The 27974-nt window shown below is 37.1% G+C and overlaps 1 protein-coding gene across 1 annotated transcript in view; it reads right to left on the minus strand.

The window, feature by feature from the left end:
- Window positions 1–8984: 8984 nt before the first annotated feature.
- The window catches only part of GYPA (glycophorin A (MNS blood group)), a 36955-nt gene continuing 17965 nt past the window's right edge, over window positions 8985–27974 (minus strand). Inside the window, exons 3-7 of the mRNA XM_049631190.1 lie at window positions 21838–21894; window positions 18786–18821; window positions 17094–17179; window positions 14669–14744; window positions 8985–10454 (exon numbers count right to left, since the gene is read on the minus strand). Coding sequence (XP_049487147.1) covers window positions 10447–10454; window positions 14669–14744; window positions 17094–17179; window positions 18786–18821; window positions 21838–21894 — 263 coding nt within the window. The 3' untranslated portion in view covers window positions 8985–10446. The remainder of the gene's footprint in view (window positions 10455–14668; window positions 14745–17093; window positions 17180–18785; window positions 18822–21837; window positions 21895–27974) is intronic.

A 27974-nucleotide genomic window follows, 5' to 3' on the forward strand; every position in this document is an offset into this window, starting at 1 on the left:
GACATGAGGCTTGAACCCACAAACTATGAGGTTATAACCTGAGCCAAAGTCAAGGGGCGGGTGTTTAACCAACTAAGACACCCAGGCACCCCCAGGTTGGTAATCTTTTAAACATGTAACAAACCACATTCCTTGTCATTAAATCTAACAGACCCAGTATAGTGTGACTGTTAAGTAATGTTCTGAGATTTCCAAAATACACTAGAACTTATACATTCTAAATTGTCACTTTGGGAGTTCATGGTATGCATTTAGGCAAACGATGCTGCTGAGCAACACAGATGTGCGACAGTCTTCTTATAGTCTATCAAGGGAAGGCATGTGACGTGTGGCCAGGGCCCTGCCATACCCTGTCTCTTAGGACAGGAGACATGAAACCTCAGACATCCCTTACCTACACTCCTAGGGCAAAGCTGTCATGGTGCATCTGGTGTGAGTGATGGCGGGGGGAGGACTACATGTTGTGACATTAGACCCTTTGGTTTAAACTTTATGTCATACGCCTGAGGGGCTCATGCAGTCTGTCAGACATTTCTGCCCCAGGATCTGCCCTGTCCTTGAGATGACAGGTACTCTCCAGAGATCATCTGGATGTCTGGCCTTCCTCTGCATGTTTCTACCCTATGCTTGTCACTCTCTTTACTGTTAAACTCCAGGCAGGTGAACTATAATTGAGATCACTTCATACCAATGGAAGCCTAACAAAAACCGTGCCTTGGAGGCGAAGACTTGAATTAAACTCATTCCCTGCCCTCAAGCTGCTCACAGAATAATAAACTTGGCCTTTTGCTTCTTTTATTTATTAAAAAATTTTTTTTAATGTTTATTTATTTTTGACAGAGAGAGAGAGAAAGACAGAGCATGAGTGGGGGAGGGCCAGAAAGAGAGAGGGAGACAGAATCCGAAGCAAGCTTCAGGCTCTGAGCTGTCTGCACAGAGCCCAACACAGGGCTCGAACTCACAGTGTGTGAGATCATAACCTGAACTGAAGGCAGCTGCTCAACCGACTGAGCCACCCAGGCACCCCTGCTTGTTTTTAATCACAGTGCAGCTTTATCAGCAGGCACCTGGGGTACTTGAAAGTCTCAGTTTTTCTATTGCATTCCTTTCCCATCCCTTACATGTTATTTCATTTGTGCCCGGACAGCCACACAGTGAGAATACAGGCTGATGTCTTCCTCATGCTTCTGCACATTCTCTGCTCTTGGCTTTGTTCATACCTTCATATTTATCCTCCTGGGATGGGCTTAAAATTTTGAAAATAATAAATCATCAAGGTAATACATGTACATTTTTAAAAGTCAAATGTCTTTTCATGGGATTATAATAAAAATCATAACAGTTGATATTAATTGATCACTATTCTAAATGTTATATATATATATATATATATATATATATATATATAAACTCATTCACTCCTCACTACAGCCCATTGAGAAGGTACTTCTGTTATTATCACCCTATTTTGCAAATAAGAGTAATGGGGCACAGAGAGGTTAAATAGCATTTTCAAGACCTCACAACTAGTACTGGTAGAACTTGGATTCAAACCCATGTGTCATGGCCATAAGAACTGTGTTTTTAACCACTATGCTATTCTGTAACAATTCTTTGTTCCAGCCTCTCCCCACTGCTCATTTTAGGCCCTAGAAACCAACACTCACACAGGTGGTCTTGTTATTCCCCAGGTAGCTTACTGTTTTTTGGAAAAATTCTAATACACAAATCATGTTTCCTCTTCCTTTCTAATTCATCAGTTAACCCTTTAATTTCTTTTCCGTTTTCCAGATCTTTACTGAAATATTCATCTGTTGTTATTATTATTTCTTCTGTTCTTTCCATTTTGCTTCTTATACCTTACTATTATTGTTAGATGATGTCTTAGAAAAGAGAAAATACATAGTCACATGTCCATTGTACCATCTTGAATGAAAAGTCTGCTTTTACATGACCTAGAGGAGTGGTATTTGTATTAGGATTCATAGGGTATAACTTGTGATCCACCCCCAGCCTGCTCTCCCAAACTTGACTTTGGGCTTACATATGCTTCTTATATATGCTTCATATTTCTCTGAGTCTGGTGTCTAACCCTTTCAGTCTTTCTTGAAACCTACAGCTGAACATGATCTTTCTCTCTCATCTCAATTCCTGGAACACTTGTGTTGTTTCTCTGGAGGCAAGATGTGCCTCATGATTTCTCTTTTATTACCATCATTCCTATGCATAATTTTATTTCCATGTTGCACAGAAGCTTCTTAGGAGTGGCTGCCAAACCCTTTTGTAGTGGAAAAACCTGGGCTTGAAATCAGGTGCAGTTCTATTCAAGCAATAATTACAAGAGTAAGAAATATTTAAATTTACAAATTCTCAATAGCTGAAGAAAAAAAGCATTTGATAGGATTCAATAACTGTTGCTGATGAAAAAAATATCCCCTAGCAATTAGGACGGAGCTTTCTTAAACTATAACGGTTGTAGACAAAAAACTTATATTATTCTTCATGGAGAAACTTCAGTTCAGACATATTCCCTTTAAGAAAAAGAGTGAGAAGGATGCCAACTATCACTGCTACTGTTTAACGTATTACTGAAGATAGTGGCTAAAACAACAAGTCTTAGCCTCCATGACCTTTAGTTGTGGTTATGCAAACAAGTCTGGCCAATGGCATGTGAGTGAAGGTTACCACTTATACCACTTGCCAGTCTGGCCCAGAAAACCTCAAATGAGTGTCCTTCCCTTCTTTTTCCCTGCCACTAGGTGATTGGGAAGATGACTTTGCAGACCAAGAGGAACTATGAGCCTAGATCCCTGAATGACTTTATGGAACAGAAATCTCTTCCCTTCCCTTCCCTTCCCAGATTCACACTGGACAGTTATGTGACCAAAATAACAAAATTTAATTGTGCTGAACCCTAAAATTTTCGCCTTGTTATAGCACTTAGCCTATCTAATACAGAAATAGAGATTCTACCACAACAAAAGCCTGAAATATATGTCATCGGCTTAGTATTTGGGTGTCAGGAGACAAAGATTTAGATATTACTTCCCCAAAGCAGACTATTCATGCTATGCTGAAGTAAGTAATCTGGTAAGCATTGTTTACAATAATTTGGAAGGGATACTGTGTGCCTTCTGCATCTATAGTTTAGGAGAGTGGTTAGAGCCCAAGTTTTAGTGTTTGTTAATTGTTATTGCTTTTAACAATATTATAACAAAAAATGAGTTTAGTTAGGAAAGAATTGCCTGATTTTCAAGAAGAAATTAAGAATCTCAGAGTGTTGGGAAAAGCAAACGCTTCTGAGCTTAAAACACTAGGACAGATAAGACTGTCAAAGACTTAGAGGGAAAAGACATCAATGCTTCTCATTAACCAAAAGAACTCGGCCCTAGGGCTGAGGTCACATCAAGAATATTGCTTTTCATCATAGCCCATTATTTAAGATGCCTCAAAGGAGCTGTCATTAAGTTAGAGGCAAGGATTAATTCCAGTCCACAAAGAAAGGAAAAGATGTAGAATTTTGTCTCAGAAATAACTTTGGGTGTAGTTACAGGCAAATGGAGCTGACTGAAAGCAAACTGACTAGAAGTCACTTAATTTTCTAGGGAATTTGTGTTGCCAGAGTTAAGTGTCAGCCTGGCTTGAAAAAGCTTTTGCCTGTTTCTCTAGCCAAACAACCCTAGCATCATTAGAAAACGTGTTACAAAATTTGTATACTCACAAGCTATACACAGGGCACACTGTTCAACACTCAGTTCAAATATGGCCATGGAATTTAATGACCAGGAAGAACTTACCAAGTACAAAACCAAATGTAAGTGCATTGCCATAGAGAATAACGGATCTTTCCATATCCTGGGCAGGAGTCTTCACAGTGTTGCCCATCAGATTCTCTCATTGCTATGGACAACTGACTGATAATGTGTTGCCAATTCATCTCTCTTTTTTGCAGATATCTTGGTTCCACCATTGTGTATTAGGTATAGCAGTAGGCAGAAAACTTGTCTTCTTAGTTTATTGACTGTCTGGCCATGAGAAAGTACATTGCAACCTGATGAGAAGACTGTACATCCTAAGACATCCTGGGCTTTGCTGTACATACAATAACAGAGGGAAAAAGAGAAGAGTGTGATACATGTGTGGGAATGAGGGTATACATGAGTATGTCATGACCAGAGGCCTGGGTTGTGGAAAGGACAGCCAGATGTCCAATAAAATCCATTCTACCTTTATTCCTGGACCCAGGGCTTGACTTTTCCCAGATCCCCTTGCAGTTAAGTGTGGCAACGTGACTGAATACTAGTTAATGGAATGTGAGTTGAGAAATGGCCATTCCCCACCCCTGTCCTTTTGGTTCTTGATTCATGGGAAGGACGGATGAAACCTCCCACATATGCTTCTATATACTATTTCCCTCTTCTGGAATAATGATGTCCAGGGAAACTTTGGAAACCATGTGTTGACGATGGCAAAGATGCCATCAGCTTAGATTCATGAACGACTATGTGAAGGATAATCTCTATTCCCCACTGACTTGGAATATTTCTGTATCTTTACCCGAACAAAAAACAAACTTTTTTATGTGTTAGCATCATTATATTTTGGGGCTTAAACTGCTCTAATTAAAGCCACAGGCAATCTGGTGGGTGAGATAATGTAGCAGTAATTTCAGACAGTGACAATACTCAAACTCAAATGGATGGCAACCTGAGTAGGCTTGGAATCACCATCATATCAGGCCCTGAGGATACAGAGAAGAGGGCTATCTGGTCAGCAGCCAGATGAAAGAGGTAGGATTCAAGTCCATTTTTCAATTTGTGGAGGAATTGTGGGAAAAGCCCTTCTTAAAAATCCAAAATCAGTATCAGTCACTTGAAGAAACTACCAGGAAACACAGTACTGTTCTCATTTCCAAGTATGTCTTCAGAATACTTGAGGACAAAAAAAATACATGAACTCTTGGTCTGTCCCAGTTTTGATTTCAAGAAGTTACCAGACGCCTATGTAATAATGTATCATTGTGGTGGGCTCTATTCTGAGCACGGTGAAGGAGTTAGATGTGAAGATCCTCTGTATTGCCCTGGAAACTCTGCTGGTACACACTGGAGGTAAGAGAAGAGTAAAACACGTGATACTGGAGGCAATACTATACAGCTGTATTAAATAAGAATAAGGGAAGAAAGCTGGGAACGTGGAGCTCCCATATATTGGAAGCTTTGTGATAACCCTGAGGTAAGGAGATCAAAGCAAATAATTAAAGGTTGTTGTTGTTGTTTTTAATACTACACAGTTATCATTTCTTAGAGGGTTGAGTTTTGCTTTAGAAGTGAAAAGGAACTGTTATATGTCAGGGGAAATGGACAACATAACTCCTATGCGTTTTGTTCAAATGGTTCAGTAAGAGACATGATGGCTTCTTTTGCTTTCTTTTTGGGTTTTCTTTATAAGGCCCCTGTGGGAACCATGGTCCCTGTTCCACTGCTGCATGGGGTGGCTAGCAGATAATCTGGAAATAAACACTATTCACTAGCAGACTTATTGGGAGGGGTGGGAAACAGATGCACTATTTTCTGTCTTCTGTTGTTGGGATGATACTCTGCTATGGCTTCCTTGGGTTTCTAAGAGGGAGAAGTAGCCTGATTCTTTCAAACAAGGATTTAAATGATGTAAAATTTGTTGAGCTCATGAATTATCATATACATACGTACTCCTAACATTGCGCCAAACTGATAGATGTCTGAATAGGAAAAAAAAATAGTTTTTAAGACTATAGCATGTTACAAAAATGGGATCACGTTCCTTTTAAAGTGTACAGGCCAAGTTATTTTATTGATGAATTTTTCTGTTTTTCACTTTCTTTGAAACAGTTATCCTTCAAGTTTCAAGGACGAGTTTTGCAGAGTCACAGCACGTTTTGAGCACACCCAAAAATATGTTTCATGAGATATGAACCATGGTGCAATACCAAGGTATCGCTGGTGTTCAGGTTTAAAATAGAACTCTGGCTTAGAGATATTCAGCAGGATCCTGCAATGTTGGTTTCACTAGTGCCGCTTAACAACAAGGAAAAAGAAACTATTAAGTATCGCTGAACATTTTTTCTGAACTTATTAGTTTATGTACCTGTTTTTTTTTTTTTTAGTGGAAAACATACTGTCATCTACCTTTTCAAGAATAAACTAATACCTGTCTTAGGTCTTAGGTTTTGTGGTTTTGTGAAGATCACATTAAGCATTTCAAGCAGTTTGACATATGGCAAATGCTCAATAAATGTTAATGTTAAGGTATCATTATCCATGAAGTTTGTGCTTCAAATAAATTTTATTTATTTATTTATTTATTTATTTAACGTTTATTAATTTTTGAAAGACAGAATGTGAGTGGGGGAGGGGCAGAGAAAGAGAGAGTCACACAATCTGAAGCAGGCTCCAGGCTCTGAGCTGTCAGCACAGAGCCTGATATGGGGCTCAAACCCACAAACTATGAGATCATGACCTGAGCTGAAGTTGGACACTTAACCCACTGAGCCACCCAGGTGTCCTGAAAATAAACTCAAATGGTAAAATATTTATTGAATGCATAATTGTACTACGGTGTTGTGGTAAGAAAAAAGAAAAAAAAATCAATCTTGTTTCTGCTAAGACATTACAGTCTAAGATATATAATGCCAATGTTCACATTTATGCAGGCAGGAAAGTGAAACAAATCATTGTTATAATCACAACCATGTCATTTAAGGAGAAGAGACAGTTTAGGAAGGTTTATGGATCTAGAAAGCACCTGGAATTAGAAAAGAGAATTCTCTTTTCAAAGAGAATATGTCAAAATGATCAAAACTTTCTGGGTTTAAAAGTCAATAGAATGAGTAATTCTGAAAAGAATGGCTATGCTTCTGTCAGTTTAATAGTCATTTAATATCTAAAAAATAGTGACTTCTTACTTTGAGGAAATTTTTTTCCTGGTAAATTGTATGCACTGTAACTGGCACTTAAGAGTTATGCAACACTTAACTTGTAGGGTGGTTCCACTATTAGCAATTAAGTACAAATGGTAAGAATATTTTTCATAACACTCTGAATCTCCATATGCTTTCCTTCTAATTCTCTAAGAAAGGAAAGAAAGCAAGTCAGAATTATAAGAGGGGAAGGCTTTTTTTCCAATTACAAAACCTACGGTGAGTGAGTGTGACGGATATCTAAAACATGAGGAAAATTAGTTGATCACTACTTCCTTTTATCATTGAGATCCAGTTTTTCTAACTCTATTGTCTTCAAAACAAACCTACTTTTTCAATTTAATCCCAAGTAACACTTCAAAGCTATTTAGGAGAACTGAAATCGTAAAAGGCAACTGATTTCGTTTTATACATCTAATCAGTGAAAACACATATTGTAACATTCCAGTGACAAAAGATAAGAAATACTACCTTTCCTGTTTTTCACAACAAAAAAACTGAGATGGCAAAAAGAAACATAGGAACAGACTTTAAAAGGTACATATTTCCACAGGGCATTTAAAGCGGATTGTCTCTAGAACTCTATGATGCTTTGTGGGTAGCAAGTAAGGAAGACTTTGTCACAGGTGATGTTAATCAGAGCTGCCTTTTTATTGAGCACCTCCTTGGTGCTGAACACACCCTACATACCTCATTTCACACAAATGTCAAGGCATTTTTGCAAGGTAGTTATTCTTTTCTTTTTTTTTTTTATGTTTATTTTTGAGAGAGAGTGCAAGCAGGGAGGGGCAGAGAGCGAGGGAGTCACAGAATCCGAAGCAGGATCCAGGCTCTGAGCTGTCAGCACAGAGCCCAATGCAGGACTCGAACCCATGAACCATGAGATTGTGACCTGAGCCAAAGTCAGACGCCCAACTGACCGAGCCACCCAGGTGCCCCTCAAGGCGGTTATTCTCATCCTCCCATTACAGGTAAGGAAACTGAAGTTATGTGAATAAACAAGCAAGGGTTCAAACTCTGGATCCAAAATTGATTCTCTTTCCATACCATGCCAGACTAAGCCTTTCTATCGCTATGAATAATGTCATTTTAAATATTAAGAAAAGCATCATGGAATAAGAGCACATTTTTTCAGGCCTCACAGGAGTTACAAAAATGAATTAAAGTCCCTGCTCCCAAGGGATCTCAGTTAAGTAGGGGATAGAATTTAGATCATAGTAAATGCAATGCAAGATGCACAGGTGCTGTGAGAACTCAGACCACATGTTTCACTCTAGAGACTGAAAGTGGGTTACCAGTTAGTTGCCAGTGCACATATTCTAGCTGAACAGAGCTGAGGGCATAAGCTTAGATAGATACCTGTTGACACAAGAACAGGTTCATGCATGATTTTGGGTAGAATTTTGTATTGATTTTTGCTTGGATGACATGTGGCTGTTAGGAGTTTCTTATGAGAAATGTGCTACATTTGATAAGACAAATTCTTAGAATAAACCAGAAGGCTCTTGCTCCACTACTGTATATGAATATCACTAAAATAGCCCTTACACCACAGCATTCCTCGGCTCCCCATGTTCTTCGCAAGTGTCTCACTTTTCTCCATTCTTTTCCCTTCGCATGGCCCCTCTGCTCACACCTACGTGGGCAAACACCCAGGCCTGGAGGATAGAATTTTCTAATCAGCATCACTCCCACCCCTGATTCTAGTCTCAATTTTAAGAAATTCAATATAAACCATTCATGTTGGCTTCCAAGGTAAGATTTCTTCACTATCATTATAGGATGGTTTAATTATAACAACATGAAGAGAGTAAAGGTAATTTCTTCCTACAAACATTAAATTGAAATGTGAAAAGTCCACAGATCAAAGTACAGAGAAATTAACTGGAAAAGTTCCAGGAGTTTAAAGCAATTCATACTTTCATTATTCTCCGAATTCTCTTGCTCTTGCTGAGATGGTACAGTCACTCTAGTCTCTTGTCTTTGATTCGTAAATTGCGTTAGCAACAAACCGAGTCTGTTCTCTCTTGGTTCAACATTTTATTTTTATTGAAAAAAGTACATTTAAAATTGCCTTCGTGCAAAAAAATGAATAAAAAAAATTGCCTTGGTGCTTGAGTCATTCCTTTGATTAAATTAACCCAATAATACTGTTAAAACTACCTTAAAAAAATACACACTAACAGAAATATCCTATTCTTCTTTTCAGCTAAATGATCAATTTAACAAAGTAACACTCAGAAAAAATGTGTATGTTAAGATTTAGATTTTGTAATTTATTTTAAAAAATGTAAGCTGCCAAGCCCAAATGTGTACATAATATTATTTACTTAACTATCACAATGAAAAGCCGTATGGATTTGTAGTAATTTGGAAATAGAATATCACAGGAGGGCACTTCTTTGTTTTTATATTGCTTTTTAAATTTTACTATAAATGAGTGAGAGCTGTGTAGTTATAAAGCCTTAGTCTCATGTCTAGAAATTTCCTTTGGATTATTTAAGCTAATTTCCAAAGCTTTATTAAGAAGAGAATGTAGGACTGGATGGATTAAAGAATTCAGTTGAGAACACAGTACAAATTATTAAAATATTCACCTGCTTGTCAAATTGGCACATCTTACTGAATTTATAGGGTTATTAACTCTGCAAGGTAAAGTCATTAATTCCTTTCTTTGTCAGGACACTGTGACCTCTTACATAAATAACTCTTCCAGTGGAACACAAAGCATCTGTCAGTGTCCTGAAAGAGTTAATGCTTGACTGTCAGACAAACTCTTTTAAATAGGTCATTTACACACATGCAGCTTCTTTTTAATATGGGAGAAACTTTTTGTGTTGTTTTATTATGAGAGAAGGAATGTGAATGTCATTTTATACATCTATATCTATGTTACATATAACTCATGTTTTTATGCATGTGTGTATGGAAGGCATCTCCAAACACAAGGTTTACTCATGTGACTAAAATATCATCATCATCATCATCAGTGTAATCCCCTATCTTGCAATGAGGGAAATATTAGGATTTCAGGTCCCTTAATATATGTAAAACAATGACAAGATGCAGAAGTTTGGAATGAGAACTTAGATTTAGTCTAGATGTGACAAGCCTTTCATTCGACAGCACGATCATTAAAGTATAATAAAATAGAATAAATCACTTGTAAATAACTGCGGATGAAGCCAACCAAAGTTTGGGGATCAGAATTCCAAATCAATTAATTATAAAAATAATGCTAACACACAAAAGCAAGCATGAAAGAAAATATTTGTTCTACATTTTGAAATAGACAACTAATGAATACAGACATTTTCCATCACTGAGTCACTGGACTCATTACAATGAAATTTTCATCCTGAAGTACGTACAGCTTAGGAAGGTATACACTATATTGGAGTGTGTAATTTACACATTCATTTTTCACTTGACTGAAGTCTCGTGTCTTTGACTTCTTCCAAAATCTGGCTTGATGAGCAGATTCTCATGAATTACTCTTCTGTAGAAGGATTATAGAGGGGAAAAAAAGCAGTAGTATGGGACATAGTTATATTTAAGCACAATCGGAAATGAATACATAAAATATATTTTAGAATTCTACATTCTCACAGAGCTGTTCTTGAACATAATAATTAGGGAATGAAAGGAATTTTCTTTCAGATTAGCACTATTAGAATAATATGTAGAGAAAGACAGAATTTTTTAGAAAATCTATTCCAAAAGCCTTAGATAAGGCACAAACGTAATTACTCTGCTCCTAATTTCTACAGAGATGAGAAACTAACACAGAACTTGTGTAGGAGCCGAGTACAGTGGGAAGGCAGCAAATGATAAGTGAATTGAATTAACATATATGTCTTTGAATCTAAAGCAAACTCCCTAGTCTATAATCTCTCTTGAGAATAACTTTTTTCTTTGGACATAAACAAGAAGAAGTCTGTACAACAACTCATTGCTAGATTTCTCTCTGATACTACCACATGGGAAAAGGGTGCTGGATTGGTCTCCTTCATCAAATCTGACCCTCCACCTTTCTTGGCTAGAAAGTTGGATTTATGTTACTGCTGGAGAGTGTGTTAAATGGATGAGAAGAGTTTTGCTCTTATTAAAACAGAGTGTTTTCCACAGTTTTCTTCTATTTGGGTATAATGGGAACTGTGTATCCCAAACATTTTCCCGTGAGAAATGAGCTGATGGAGTCACATGTGCCCACCACCATGGACAGCGAACTCCGACTCACTTATTCTCCTTCCCCATCAGGCATAAACAATGTGCAAATTCAAGGGGGGTAAAGCAGTTCATACTTTACACTCTAACATTTCTAGCTCTTGTTAAGAAGGCATTGTCACTCTACTGTCTCTTACTGCCTTTGACTTGTACATTTCTTTGTAGCAGGATTCTATGAAAACAGGACTAAAACATTTTTTAATAATTGTGTGTGTTTCCCAATGTTTCCTGTGAGATGGATCAGATTTTATAACCCATTTCACTGACTTACTAAGACACATTTAATAACCTCATTTGCACAAATAGAGGGAAATAAAAGAAGCCTGAAATTTGGCTCATCTGACTTGCCACTGGTTCTTTTCACTGTCTTTCCATATATTTGAGACATGAATTGAGAACCAAAGCATTAGTCTTGCTAACATAGAAATGCACAGAATTCCTTGAGTACAGCATATTCTGTCTTCTTCCATGCCTTTTGTCATATTGTCTTTCAGCCTGGAACTGCCTTATCTTGCCCTGGGTAATGTTCATCTCTCTTTTTTTTTTTTTTTTTCTATTTTTTTATTTAAAAAAATTTTTTTTTCATGTTCATTTATTTTTGAGACAGAGAGAGACAGAGCATGAACGGGGGAGGGGCAGAGAGAGAGGGAGACACAGAATCGGAAGCAGGCTCCAGGCTCTGAGCCATCAGCCCAGAGCCTGACGCGGGGTTCGAACTCACGAACCATGAGATCGTGACCTGAGCTGAAGTCGGACGCTCAACCGACTGAGCCACCCAGGCGCCCCAAGTTCATCTCTCTTTTAAGATGGGCCCCAGGTGATTCTGTCTCCAGAAGCCTCTGCTACCTGCTCCAGTCTCTTTAGATGGTATTGCCCCTAATACCTTAACATTTGTTCACTGCAATGACCACCTTTCACTAGATTCTCAGCTTCTAAAGGGTAGAGACATTCACTGGTAAATCTAATTAAGTGTGGTACCTAGCCCACAGTAAGCATTTGGTAAATATTTGTTACACTTAAACTAACAATGGTATTTTAATGTGCTTTGGTGGATTAAATTTTCCCAAACTTTTGCAGACTATTGTACAGAGAGACTCAATATTGTATAGGAAGAAATGGCAGAGGAAATGCTAAACACTAAATTGGTCACCAAAATACATCAGTAGTTAAAAGCATATAGCAATAGAGTAACAAACAAAATTAGGCTTTGGGTGGTAATTGCTCCATTTTAGAAATAGCATCGAAACATTTTTTTGAAACCATGCACAATGTAGATTAAAAAATACACATGTTGGTTCCACCTGCAAGTCTTATAACAAGGTAGCCTAAGTAAATTAAGTAAATCTGGCACATGACTGAAAACTTTAAGTATAGGCAGATTGGGTTTTATTAATCCTTTTAGCTGAGAACTTTGTATATGCCATTTAAAATTTTTTTTAATGTTTATTTATTTACTTTTGAAGGAGAGAGAGACAGAGCACAAACGGGGGAGACAGAGAGAGAGAGAAGGAGACACAGAATCTGAAGCAGGCTCCAGGCTCTGAACTGACAGCACAGAGCCTGATGCAGGACTTGAACTCATGAACCATGTGTGAGATCATGACCTGAGCTGAAGTTGGATGCTTAACCGACTGAGCCACCTAGGTGCCTCCTGTATATGCCATTTACTCTACATAGCATGACCTTCCTGGGACTAAGTAATTACGTGACAACCATGGTTAAGCTTTAAGAGCAATCCACAAGATAACCTGACAAGGCAAGTCCTGCTTATAGGTTATGTAGCTGGAGCGAATCTTTAAAACTTCCTTTCCTCACTCCAAAGTCTAGGAAACCTAGCAAGGCCTTTGAAGATAGGTGCTTGGTCCCAGGTTAAAACTAGAATCCAAAAATTTACAGGTCTTCAGTTCTGTCATAATTTTTTATAATTATGGAAAAACCCCAGTCAGTTTTGCAGAAGGCAGAGTCAGGTCCTCTCTGCTTGAGTCTTAAAGCCCATTTCACAGAGATTTGTTCTTGGTGGACATCTCCCAAAATAGACATCACTTGGGTTTATGCTTCAGGCAACATTTAATAGGAACTATGCACTTAATTATAGAGGTTGTACAAGAGGCCATAATGAATAAAATAAATGAAATTGGCTTGGTATTTAAACCAATAGCTCAGGCTGCAAGCACTCCTCAACTCATGAATTAATTGCTCTCATGCTGGTATAGACACTCCAGCATTGTTACAGTTTATATTTTTTTCTGTAAGGGAGCATTAATATTTGGATGTTTTAAAATGTACAAATCTCCCACTTTTTAAAGTTGGCAATGAATGCTCTTTTAAAAAACCACTGTGTGAGTTAATACTGTTCTATGTAGGGGTACCTGGGTGGTTCAGTCAATTTAGCATTTGACTCTTGATTTCGGCTCAGGTCGTGATCTCAGGGTCTTGGGGTCAAGCCCTGCACGGGGCTCTGGGCTGAACATGGAACCTGCTAAAGATTCTCTCTCCCTCTGCCCCTCTCTCCTGCTCAGGTGATATCTCTCTCTTAAAAAAAAAAAAAATACTGTTCTTTGTGAAAAAAATTGACCTGCAGTTTTCCACATGTTGTGTATCTACATAGCACCTGCAAGTGGAAAAACAGGGGGCCACGTGACTAGCCAGTTGTGTAGAGGAGGTCATTTGGTCATGGAGCCTACATTACTTATTAGAGCTAACAGGCATGAGCATTTACTATGGCCAAGAACTGTTCTCAATGCTTTACTTGTTATAGCTCATTTAATCCTCATAAAATTCCATGAGGTCGACATTATCATTATGTCATTATTAAATTATCTCCACATTAACTACCATTATCTCCATATTAGTAGCTTCTTCATGGTTACGTAGTTAGTAAGTGTTGGGAGTATGGATTCAAACCCACGTCTGGCTGCAGATCAGGGGTTATTAAATTGTATCCTCTATAGGGCCTCCTAGATATAACTTTGCAGTTTGGAAAATGAAAAGTATACAAAAGATCTTAAATTTTGCTTTTAGTTACAGTATTTGTTTTATCTTGTTTTTTAAAATGTTATTTATTTATTTTGAGAAAGAGAGAGAGAGAGAGCACAAGCGGAAGTGGGGGAGGGTCAAAGAGAGAGGGAGAGAGAGAGAATCCCAAGCAGGCTTCCCACCAGCAGTGCAGAGCCCAACTCGGGGCTCCACCTGAGCAACCGTGAGATTACGACCTGAGCTGAAATCAAAAGTCAGACGCTTAGCCAACCGAGCCACCCAGGTGCCCCTGTTTTACCTTTTTTTTTTTTTTTAAAGATACTTTGTGCCTAAGGGATAATTTCATTATGCTGAAGACAAATGTTCACATAAAAAAATCTTACAGAAGTAGCATCGATAAAATAGAATACAAATGAATCTTACTTGGGCATACCTTTCCCAAATCAGAAGTAACTAATTTTTTTTTTCCCTCACCAAAACGCAAAAGGCATTAAGAATATTAGCACCAACCTGGATTTCTTGTTTCTATAGAACTTTCAGGATCTGCCTCCTCTGGTTGTGCAGTTTGCAGGGGAGATGGAGTTTTCTATGAATAAAAACCAGATAAATATTAATGTCACAATTTTCTAAAGTTAAGACCTTATAAAGAAATTGCCTCAAGTTAAAAATATTTTGGGGGGGTGGGGCTCCTGGGTAGCTCAATCGGTTAAGCTCCTGACTTTGGCTCAGGTCATGAACTCGACGTCCATGAGTTCGAGCCTCATGTAGGGCTCTGCGTCGGGCTCTGTGCTGACAGCTCAGAGCCTGGAGCCTGCTTTGGATTCTGTGTCTCCCTCTCTCTCTGCCCCTCCTCTGCTTGCGCTTCTGTTTCTCTCTCAAAAATAAATAAACATTAAAAAATTTTTTTTAAATATTTTTTGGGGCTGAAGTTTGTTTCCTTTTGATTAATATGTGCTTTGTAGAGGTTATTTTTGGAAGAATTTATGGTTTCATAGATATCTACAAACTTTGATTTCAATTTGTATTTGTCTTTCTAAATAGTATTTGATGTTTCCATAGGTGAATTATTACCCCAAACATTGACTCTCATATTTCCATGCTGTAATGAAAAGCTAAAATGGATATTTTTTTAAAAAAAGAGGTAAGGGAGCCCCTGGGTGGCTTAGTTGGTTGAGGGTCAGACTCTTAATTTTGTCCCAGGTCATGATCCCAGGGTCGTGGGATCCAGCCCTGCATCGGGCTCTGCACAGAGTGTGGAGCTTGCTTGAGATTCTCATTCTCTCTCTCTCAGATTAAAAACAAAAAAGAAGTAAGGTCTCTTAGCATATTGGACATGATCCAATTTTTCTATATACAAATAGAATATTTTCTCTGAATTTTGCCAACTAAGTATTTTATTGATTGTTTTTAGGTTTTAGATCGCCAGCCAAGAGAGAAGACAACTCATTTTGCCATATATGCCCAAATACAAGGAGATGATTTTCTCCCAATATTTATCCTGCAGACAAGAGGAGTCATCTCGCATTCAAGTCTCTACAAAATTTCTCACATTACAACAGGCACTCTCAATTACTTTTATTAAGAAGTATTATTTAGACAAGATACATTTACATGGAGTGTTTATAATCCATCATAGGTTTGGATCATTACAGAAGTCACCTAATAGAAGTCGTTAAAAAAGAAAAAGGCAGGGGTGCCTGGGTGGCCCAGTCAGTTAAGTGTCCAACTTGGCTCAGGTCATGAGCTTGCCGTTTGTGGGTTCGAGCCCTGCGTCTGGCTCTATGCTGACAGCTCAGAGCCTGGAGCTTCAGATTCTGTGTCTCCTGCTCTTCTCTCTGCCCTTCTCCTGCTCACACTTTGGCTCTCTCACTCTCGCAGAGAAAATAAATAAATAAATAAACATTAGAAAAAAAAGAAAAAAAGAAAAAGGCAAAGGAACTTAATGTGAATTTACTATCAGTCTTGTTACACCCCTGTCATAGCAATGTTGTAACCCTTCTAAATAAGCCTTTTTAAAAAATATATATAGTGGTTATGGTGTGGAGATCACAAAGAGAGATCAAGAGCAGAGGATGAATGAGAACTCAACCGTACCATTCTTTTGTGACTAGGTCTTTAATGATCTAGGATCACAGTTCTAATTATAGCAGCATAGACACACACAAATGTATCTTAAACATCTTAAATAGAAGGGGCCCCTGGGTGGCTCAGTCCTTTGGGCAGCTGACTTCTGCTCAGGTCATGATCTCACGGCTCGTGAATTCAAGCCCCGAGTCGGGCTCTGTGCTGACAGCTCAGAGCCTGGAGCCTGCTTCAGATTTTGTGTCTCCCTCTCTCTCTACCACTTCCCTGCTCACACTCTGTCTTTCTCTGTCTCAAAGGTAAATAAACATTAAAAAATTTTTTTTTAACATCTTAAATAGAAAGTTATAGTAAAGGTTATGTGCTTTGGAATGCTGTATCATATGGACATAAAGTTAGCTTTTGTGATGAAGAAAAGAAAGTCACTCATGCTGGAAAACACATAGATGGAGTTTGAAAAATTTGTATAAAGAGATATGACAATGCCTCTCACCTTAAAAAAAAAAAAAGAAATATGACAATGAAAACCAGCAAAAGTGTTAAACATATGTAAATATATCATGTTATTTTAAATATTTTGCACACACAAGTTAAAGTATATACTACAATTAGAAATTTGACTCTTTCATCTCTATGCATCAAAGTATATTAAATCAAGTGAGACAAAACTTTATAAAATTTTTCATTGGGAAATGGAGGATAGTTTTACATTTCAGCTTCCTCTATAGGGCAAATGCAAAAAAAAAAAAAAAAGTGTCCAGTTGAAAAAGATGGAATGAAATTTTGTGTCTCTTTGACTTGAATTGCATTCAGAGGAAGCGCACTTATAGCAAAATTAAAAACTGAATCTCACCTTTGTTAGTTGTTTAATACAGAAGGCAATTGAGAGGATAGTTCCGATGATACCAACCATTACTGCATACACAATCCCTGTTATCTCTATGGGAGAAAAAGAGAGCAGAAAATTGCAGAAATATGCAATAAGCTACCACAAAGCAACTGAAAAATAAAACAGGTAAAATCATGGTAGTATTACTTTGTGTTTTTACAGAAAATTTATTAATATACTTTTAAGTATATTTTATATTTTAGAAAATTAGGTTTCCACAGTAACCATGTGGGAGACTGGAACTTTGAGTGCTAAAGTCTTTGTCCAAGGTCACACATCTAATGACAACCAAGACTCAAGAGTTCCAACTCACCTCCATTGTTCTACAGGACCTCACAGGCATAATTATGGATAAGAGCTATGTGGACATTCTATCTTGATATGGAAAAAACCCACAAACTCTTTCACAGTTTCAAAGTTATGAGAGAAAACAATGTCTAAACTATACTATATGCTAATATAATATATAATGTGCACACTGATTAGTATATTTCTAATGTAATAGACAAACTATATGACATTGTAAATATACTAAAAATATTTTTCAAATCTTTTACTTGTTGAGAATGAAACACAATTGAAGTTACAGTTTCTTGCGTATTCATTCATATTTAAACTGCTTTCAAATGAGGTAAATAGAACTGAAGGCAAGACATAGAAGTAAAATGGCATATCTATTTGGCTAATTTATACTTAAAAGACTTATTATTGATTGAAAAAAAGGTAAAAGTGTTTTTTCTTGTCCCTGGTGTTGTCCAGCTTCCTGTCTATTTAGTTTTAATTCATGAATAGGGATTCGGTTCTACTATCCATTTTTCTTGTGCGAAGTATGGATACAGGCCAAGTATGAAGGGAGGCTGAGAAATGCAGAATAGTAAAGGAGCACATGAATCAACTAAAGCCAGGTCCACAGCAGCACCTAAGAAGTGGGGGTGACGGTCCTCCAGTCATAGAGGGTTGGGAAGATAACCCCAAAGTGGTAGGGTAGGCCCCAAAATAAATCAGGATTGAGATATAAATGGTCTATGTTTATTCTTGATGTGGTGCCAATTAATCAGATGATTTTAAGCTCCTTGCTTGCTTTACAAGTAGGAAACAAGGAAGTTCAATTGTTTTATAAGCTCTTATGAGACTTTGCTCAAGTACCCATGGTTGGTTAGAAGGCTAAAATATCTAAATTAAAAGAAAAATTAATATCAGATTATGTATTGCTAGTTCCAAAATGTTTAGGAAAATAAGAAATGCATATTTTAATTTTAAAAAGAGCATATGTTGTTTGCCTTTACAGTTTTGTATGATGAGAGTTAACAACATATGCTCTTCTGATTTAAAAATTGATGCTTTTTGGGGCACCTGGGTGGCTCAGTTGGTTGAGTGTCTGACTTCAGCTTAGGTCATGATAGCATGGTTCATGAATTTGAGCCCTGCATTGGGCTTGCTGCTTTCAGCATGGAGCCTGCTTTGGATCCTCTGTCCTCCTCTCTCTCTGCCCCTCCCCTCCTCATGTTCTTTTTCTCAAAAATGAATAAACATTTATTTAAAAAAATTGATGCTTTTTATTTTCTTAGGCAATTGCAACTAGTAATGTGTCTAGTTGATCTTAAATCAATAGTTTAAGATGAAATTATTATTATTCTACACCAACTGTTAACATACCTCCTGCAGAAAAAATGTGTTCAAGTAGTCTGTCTCCTAAAAAAAGAAAATTTCAAAATAAAGTCAGAATACATAGAGTGTGTCTTTACAATTCCATATTGGAATTAGATTGTTGAGTGGGTTTCTTTTTATTAACTGTGTTTTGCAGCCACTGTTAAATTTTTTAAAATTGTTTTTAATGTTTACTATTTTTGAGAGAGAGAGAGAGAGAGAGAGAGAGTGAGCAGAGGAGGGGCAGAGATAGAGGGAGACACAGAATCTGAAGCAGACTCCAGGCTCTGAGCTGTCAGCACAGAGCCTGATCCAGGGCTCGAATTCACGAACTGCCAGATTGTGACCTGAGCTGAAGTCCAACGCTTAACCGACTGAGCCACCCAGGGGCCCTGCTACTATTCAATCTGAAGCAGTTAGCTAGTAAAATTTATGAAGTGATGTGTCAATATTAACAGTAGTAATTTCAGTATCTACTTTCAAGCACTTATCGACTTATATCAAAAGCAGTGCATTTTCAAAAATATGTAAAAATGGTGAGGAAAAAGGAGACACAGTGAGCCATTGCCCCACACGAACTGTAGCTCATCCCCAAGAGAGGTCATGTTGCTATGAGTTTTCCAGATTTATACCACGGTCACCATCTGGATCCAAATCCTTACTGTGTCTCATTTGAGCTTTTATCAACGGTTGCACCGGATTCCCTATCTGCAGAAGTTTCTAGTGATGTTGCCTTAATGCACCACCAGAGTTAACCTGATCAGTCCACATCTTACATTTCTTTCTCTGCTGTCTCCAATGCCACTTTAAATCATGAAGCCATATGACTACTACAACCTTACAATTTTCTTGAATTTAGTTGTTACAAATAACATTATACCTTATTGTGTCACATACTCAGGGACTTGGTTATATTTGATCATTCCTTAGAAGGTATGTTTAAAGGTTATTTGGGGCTTGTCTTCTCTTTCTTCATGATAGTTGGTAGTTGTGGTTGGTGTATGAGCTCTGGAGCAAAACAAATGGGGTTTCAGTCATAAGAATCTCTTTTACTAGTTGTGTGACCTTGGACAAGTTACTCAATTTCTTTGTGCTTTAATAATTTCTTGGGCAAAGGAAGATCATAACACCTGTCTCTCTGGATTCTGCAAAGATAAAATTCTGGATGTCTGCAAAGATAAAATTAGATAATGCATGGGAACACTTACAATCCCCCACCATGCTAGCCATTATTTTTAGGATTCAGGGCATATAGCACTGGATGTCTATATTTGACCTTTAAATGCTTTCCGGTTTGACACCATCATGTTGGCTTCACATTGAAGTCACTTTGAAAATTAGATTGTCTCACTGAATGCAGAAGCCTAATAATTAGTTCCAAGCACTTAGCCTAATTTTCCTCTCCTGGTCTCTGTTCTTAAAATCTGCTGCTTCCATTTATCTCAGTGTTATTTTCTCAATGTTTCGATTAGCTAATGATCCTGCGGCCACTCTTAAGTTTTTTCTGAGCCTTAAAAAAAATCTAGAGTATCTTGCCTAAATCCCACCTGCAAAAGACACTTTCCCTTTCTGCATTCAGCCAGCTCTTGTGAAGTCATCTTCTTTTTCCTAGAAAAATAACTGGAGGGGTGTCTGGGTGGCTCAGTCAGTTAAACATCCAACTCTTGATCGTAAGATCGAGCCCTGGGTCAGGTTCCGTGCTGAGAGTGGAACCTGCAAAAAAGAGAACAGAATGGAAGGGAAGGGAAGGGAAGGGGAGGGGAGAGGAGAGGAGAGGAGAGGAGAGGAGAGGAGGAAAGAAAGGGAAAGAAAAAAGAAAATAGAAAAGAAAGAAAAGAAAAGAAAAGAAAAGGAAAGAAAAGAAAAGAAAAGAAAAAAATAACCAGACATAGTGAATGCCACCTGACTACCCTTTTCTCAGCACTCAGCCTGGCATAAGAGTTCTCATTTACTAGGCAATTATGCTATGTCAGGCTTGGGATGAAGCAATTTTGCCTACATTTTCTTATTTGATCTTTAGAGAAATACTGTAAGATGAATGTTATGGGCCTATTTTAAAATTCAGGGGACAGAAACCCCTTAGGGAAATTCACTCAGGGTCAACAGCTGGGACAGCTGAACACTGCTTGGTTTGACCACAGACCATCCTCACCACTGCACCGTGAGATCCCTTTTACCTGTGTGCACCATTTTGTGGTTGCATTCAGCATTTATTCACTCTGATAGATTGTTTTAATTTTTTTTATCCCACAGTAGTATTTCTGGGAGGTATTCCAGAAGTGAGAACTCCTCTGGAATAGGGATTGCATCTACTTAGCTTCTGTTTCTCAGTGTTTGTCACAGTTTTGCCACAGTGACAAGTCTAATTAGATAGAGTTGCGTCAGAACAATGACTCCAAAGTAACTATTTTAAAATATGAACAAAGCCTGTTTTTTCGTTGTCTCTTCTTTGTTTTTGTTTGTTTCTTAAATTCCACCTATGAGTAAAATTATATGGTACTTGTTTTTCTCTGGCTGACTTATTTCACTTAGCCTTATACCTTCTAAATCCACTCATGTTGTTGTAAATGTCAAGATTTCACTCTTTTTTACGGCTGAGTAATATTTCATTGTGTATGTATACTACATCTTCTTTATCCATTCACCTATGGATGGACACTGGTTGCTTCCATTTCTTGGATGTTGTAATTAATGCTGCAATAAACATAGGGGTGCACATATATTTTCAAATTAGTGTTTTGATTTTCTTTGGGTAAATATTCAGTAGTGGAATTGCTGGATCATATGGTATTTTGATTTCTATTTTTTTGAGGAAGCTCTATGCCATTTTTCACAGTGGCAACACCAGCTTGCATTTCCACAAACAGTGAAATAGGTGAAGGGATAAGAGTACACTTCTTGTGATCAGTAATCACTTCTTGTGATTAGTTTCAGACCTGAAACTAATATCCTACTATATGTTAATTACACCTGAATTAAAAAAAATTAATGAACAAACTTTGTTCCCCATCTGAGAGATACTGGTGTATAGTAACTAAAAATTCTTGTCTTATTTTCTTACCATGAATGCTGAACGGTAAGGCCTCTGTGGTAGGTAAGGCCTCTGTGGTAACCACATCTGTATAAAACAGAAGTTAAGAAAAAGATCAGAAATAAGGTAACTGAGTGGACTCCAGAACATATCGTAAAATAAAAATTTATTCCATGTCTCTCCCAGTGGCAGCTCTGGAATTTCTACATCAGGGCTTTACAGCTGAGGAAAATGTATCTTTATTTCCTCATGTGTGAAATGATAAAACCTGCCTCAAAATATTATAAGGACTAAATTAGTTTAGTGTGTGTGTGTGTGTGTGTGTGTGTGTGTATACACGCATTAACAGAGTACTTGGCACATAATGAGCTTTAAATACATGTTGGTTATTATTGTTATTATTCTTATAAAGGGGGGAAAGACTGGAAGCTGTTTTTGCACAGTATTTTCCATAACTTTGAAAAATTGTTGAAAGGGGGAGAATCGTGATGATTACATAGGATGAAAGTTCTGCCTCATGCCTCCCTGTCTCCACCTCCTTGGTCCAATTCTACTTTCCTGGTAAAAATTAAAACAAAGGCATGACCGAATTCAGTTTTCTTCTTGTTGATAGAGGGTGAGTCAATTCTTTTTTCTCTTTCAAAAGTAGCATTTCAGAGTTGTAATAGAATTGTAGGAAATGCTGGCTCCAGTCTGAGGTGACTGGCTGAGGATGTGGATAACCAAGTGATGGAATAAATTCTAGGCCATGGTTATTCTTTAGAATAAACATAAGCACGCAAATATATTCTCATATATCCTTTTAAAATCTCATGAAATGCATTATAAATTGTTTTTTAACATTAAACAATTATACTTTTAAACTTTATAAATGTAAAATTATGAATTGTTTTATCAAGTTTGATAAATTAAATAGGATTTTTTATTGCAAAAATAATCTAGGTTCAATGAAGAAAAGTTGGGAAATGTGAGGAAAGCAAGAACAATATAAAAATCATCCATTATCAAACCACCTAGAGATGGGCACTTTAAACATTTTGGTATATAGCCATTTGAACTTTTAGCTACTGCATCTAAATATAGGATCATTGTGTTTTAAGTATGTATAAATATGTACATAGTGTTTAAAATATTATACCACAGACATGCACCATATGCCACAGATTATTCTTCTATGACAAGATTTTTAATGGCTGTATAGAATTCCATTGTATGAATGTACCATTGTTCAGTCATCAATCACTGACTTTGAGCATTTCTGTTATTTATGCTTATGAGAGTTATAAATCATTCTTAGATAAATATCAGTGAACTAAACTCTGTGGATGTATCTCTGCTTATACCTTTGAAACATTCTAGTGAGAGAAATGGGGCCCAACCACAATGAAGAGTGAGTGGAAAAGTGCCTCCAGACGTTCCCCAGAGAGAGTGTCACTTTGGCGCTTCAGCTAAATGCTCAAGGTTTCCTGGGGAATCTACAAAGAATTGAAAATGTCTGACATTTCTGGTCAGTCTACTCAAGGTCAGAGTACCAAGACCTCCCTCTTCCTACCAGCTGCCAGCTAATCCTTACCCCCAAATTGTGCAGGCAGGAAACATTATCCCCAAACTGTTTTCTGCAATGTTTTCCCCTCTTTTATAAATCCTATTTTCACCATGTTCTTCAACTTGGTCCAACCACCTGATTCATCACATGTATTTAAAAAAACTGCTGTACAGATTCACTACATATGATAAATGAAATACACCTCTAAGTTAAGCTTCAACACTCAGGTGTGATGACTTAAAAGATAATATAAGAAAAAACATTTTTAAACAATAACCTGGTGATGGTATTTGAAGTTCCAGCAAATATTAAGATCAAAATTATGGAAAGAAATATTTTTATTGAGGATCAATGAAAGTGTGTAAAAATTATAAAAAAGGATAACTAATGAACGAACTTATCTATAGCTCTTAGTTAATGTTACATCTCCTTTATACCCTTCAGTTCAGTATAATTATTTACATGTAGGGCATTAATTTATAATTGCTTTAGGATACCAAATAGATTCTTTTGAGATGTAAAACTTGTTTCCAGGGCTGCTAGTTCCCAGGGCTAGCTCATTTTGAATTCCCTCAGCATTAGAAGAGTGCTTTGTACATAATAGGTATTCAGTGAAATACTAATAGTTATACAGTTTTTGGCTAATTTCTTATAGAGAAACAACTAGGTGAGTTTCCAGATTGCATCTAAAATGAACATAACAAGGAAGTAAATAAACCCTACTCAAAGTGGCAGGTACAGAATGAGTGCAAGAATATTTGAAAAACACGCATTCACAGAAGACCAACAAAATACTTTAAATATTTCAATAACATTCACATATTTTTAAGCCCAAGAACAAAAATCTAAAAGTGAGAAAGAAAACAAACCACACCCAAATTTTTAAGGGTTAAAAGTGTTAAAATGCTAAAAACTTTAACTGAAGCCAGTGAGGAGTTTTCACTGTGAGCACAAATACGCCCCTCCTCCAGGCTTCCTAAGTCTTCCAGAGGACATCAGGGACTGCAGGAGTCTGGGGCCAGTGAGGGAGGTGTGCTCAGTCTAAGGGCCGCGGACCCCCTCCTCTTTATGCACACCTATAAGGCCTTGTGTGATCCAGCCACCCTCCCTTTTCTCCACACCTCATTGCTTGCCCCCAACCTTCTCTCTTCAGGCGCAAGCCACACTAAGACACCTCTTGGTTCCTGAAATGTCCTGTACTCTTTCGATGCCCACACCTTTGTGCTTCCTCTTCCCTTTGCCAGAAATATCCCTTCCCAGACTCACCTTGCCTAGCTATCTGCTTTTCAGGTCTCAGTTTAATACCATTTCCTTTTGGAGGTCCTTTCTTATTTTCCCTACCTAGACCACAAACTCTACCAACTCTCCAGGGTTTGGCATGGTGTGGTAGAGTCCCAGTGAAACCTTATGATTGACTGTTTGTAATCCAAATCTGTCTTACCAGGGCCTTCATGGTTACAGGGAACCTTGGGTATTCATTCATTTATACATTAATTTACAAAAGTGTTTTAGCATGTTTACAAAGAACACAACAAACAAACCAACAAACGAATAATTCACGGTCTTCACAGCAAGGAAATTCCAGTTTAGTAAAGAAACCCAAAGATTTAACCCATGTATAATAAGGTGTCTTAGGGTGGTGGGGAAGTGGGGGCACAAAGGAGACTATGGTCAATTCTCTGGGAAGGAGCAGAAGGTGGCAAGGAACACCTCCATGAGGTGTTCTCCTCTTGAGAGAACTCTAGGATTTCGACTGTGTGGCTATTTAGGTATAGAGTCAGTAGTGTCAGCAGTGTGTTGGAATTTGATACTATTAAGGGAACTGCAAGTATCTATGCAACTACAGCACAAGATGTGAAGAGACCAATGCAGCAAACAAGGGAAACAGCTGAAGAGGTAGTGAAGTGCGGTGTGGTGTGGGCTGTGGTAGGGAATTTGGACTATATCCTTAAAGCAGTGGAAAGACCATAAAGGGTTTGAACCAAATTTTCATTTGGGGAAGACCACTGTCAATAGCAGGCTGGATGATGTGGGAAAAAAGCATGCCCAGAACTCATCTTAAGAGTATCCCACCTTGTGTTCAGTAGTGGCCAAGATAAGCAGTTCCCTGGGAACCCAGCCACACCTCCTCACAGAGCTTCCTTATCACTACTTTGCATTGCTTTTGGTGGAGAAGGCCTGTAGTCTAAAGGCTTAAAGGAGGAGAAAATTATAGCAACTTGTAAAAAAATATGGCAAAGACCCAACAATAGTATCTAACATTTCTTAAAACTGGTACATTAGTGCTCTGAATTTTAAACAAAGTCAGAGGAGGAGAAAAAAGTATTTTAAATGTGTAAGCAAAGTACATGTAACTTTTAAAAAATTTTTGATATTGAAAAGAGAAGATGCTTAGGGAAAGAGACCTCATCAAAATAAGTCTTGAACTTTATCAAAACCATTTTAATTCTCTAGCAAATAGACTTTTTTTCTTTTCCAACAGCTATTTCTCAGAGGAAAGGAGAGTTTAGTGGAAATTTTGTTCCGAAGAAGTAGAAGCTGAAGCCCAAAGCTCCAAGTTGTAGTCAGAGCTCAGGAATATCTAACATCAAAGGCAACACATTGTTTAGAGGAACAAAGTCCTTGAGGCTATTTCCAAAAATTGCATATACTTTATTCAAGTCCCAATTGTGAATGTTGTGTTTTACTTGCACCCTTACAAAACCTGAATGGTGGCCAAATTGATATGAGGCTAAAATTTTCCAGTTATGTTCTTAGAAATACCTGCTTTAATTCTCCAGATTTAGTTGTTTTGATGCAATTTCTTACCACAGTCACCTAAAGTCACCAACACAGTAAGTAAATACTTACAGTAAATAAATAAACAAATGTCTTAAGAGCAACTTAATAAAAAATGCTTTTAAACTTCTTTTGCTCAATAATCAAATATCTGGAGCTGATCTATAAAATGATCTTTGTCATGGTTTTCCTTCCATTTTCAGAAAGAAAAACAGATAATCTTATAAATATTTCAATAGTAGTTAATACTTGTGCTTGCTCAGCAGTATGAAGAGGACTCAGATATCTGTTGCTAAAATACATAGTTTGCAAAAAAAAAAAAATGTCAGCTTGAAAGAAAAATAGCTCTACTCACTCACAGAAATTTTTATATTTTCTAGTACTTAGTTAAAAGATAGATTCACATGGGACAAATTGAATAATTTTATCAAACACTTCAAATTAAATACACTAGCCCCTGGTTGAAAAATGTCACCTAGGAGAAACAAAAGAAGTATCTCTTTGTACATTCCCAGGTGCTTAAGCTACTTTCAAAATTCAAGGTAAGGAAACCAAAATCCATAATATATACCCGTAACAACCATTGGGAGTATTTTGATGTTTACATTTGACAGCAATAGCTCTCCAGTCTATCACGCTCTCCCACGTTCCTTGGCCCTAATCAGCTAATGGACATCTGAGGACACATGCAGTTATGCAAAGCAGCAAAATTTCTGCGAATAAGGGGATACACAGGGCTTTTTACAATAGAATCTTCAGTTAGATTGATTAGGTAGAAAGCATCCAAGCAAATCTGCAACCATTGAACAACAGATGTGGTTTGCCTAAACCTCTTAGGGATGGGCTTATGAGAAAGGCCTCTCTCTCTCTCTCTCTCTTTTTCTCTTGTGCTCTGGGCCCCCGGATTTCTGTAAATAAATTGGCTTTCAACAAATCTGATTGCATCATTCGCTAATGAAAGGTCAATTTAAATACTGTCCTTTTTAACTCAGAAGGTACTTTTACATTTTATATTACAAGGTCTCTTGGAACAACAATCCAACTTCTTTACTTTACACATAAGAAATTTGATATCATAAAAATTAAATGATAAGCTCAGTTTAACACAGCTGGGAAGGAATAGAACCAAGACCTAATTCTGCTGGTTCCAATAATGTTTCCATTTCCAGATCTGTGACTGGTCAAAATCTTGTCAGCAAGATTTCTTGGATGTATTAGCATATTAGCTGGTGAACATTAGGGTGCATTGTGCACACACACAAAAAAAAGACAATTAAATTCTGGGATCCTAGGGCCAAGGAGTTTTAAAATAGTCATGTATTATTCATTTTGACTTTTTCACACCAATTTATTGTACTAATTACATTACAGCTCTTAGCCCTCAGTGTCCTCTTGCTATAGCCTCTTGCTACAACCATTACTGTTCTAGTAATTTTGACACGAGGGTCATTTTTTAAATCTGTTCAATTTTCCTAGGAAGAGCACAGCCAGACTATTCCTGAAAAATCCCACTGCCATATATATGTGTATATATATTGAATATATATATATTGAATATATATATTGAATATATATAGAATATATATATTGAATATATATGTAGAATATATATATATTGAATATATATATAGAATATATATATAGAACATATATATAGAATATATATAGAATATATATGTAGAATATATATATATTGAATATATATATGTAGAATATATATATATTGAATATATATATAGAATATATATATCGAATATATATATAGAATATATATATATAGAATATATATATATATTGAATATATATATATAGAATATATATATATATATATATATATATATAT

This window comes from Panthera uncia, chromosome B1, assembly GCF_023721935.1.
Source record: "Panthera uncia isolate 11264 chromosome B1, Puncia_PCG_1.0, whole genome shotgun sequence".
Taxonomy (NCBI): Eukaryota; Metazoa; Chordata; class Mammalia; order Carnivora; family Felidae; genus Panthera; species Panthera uncia.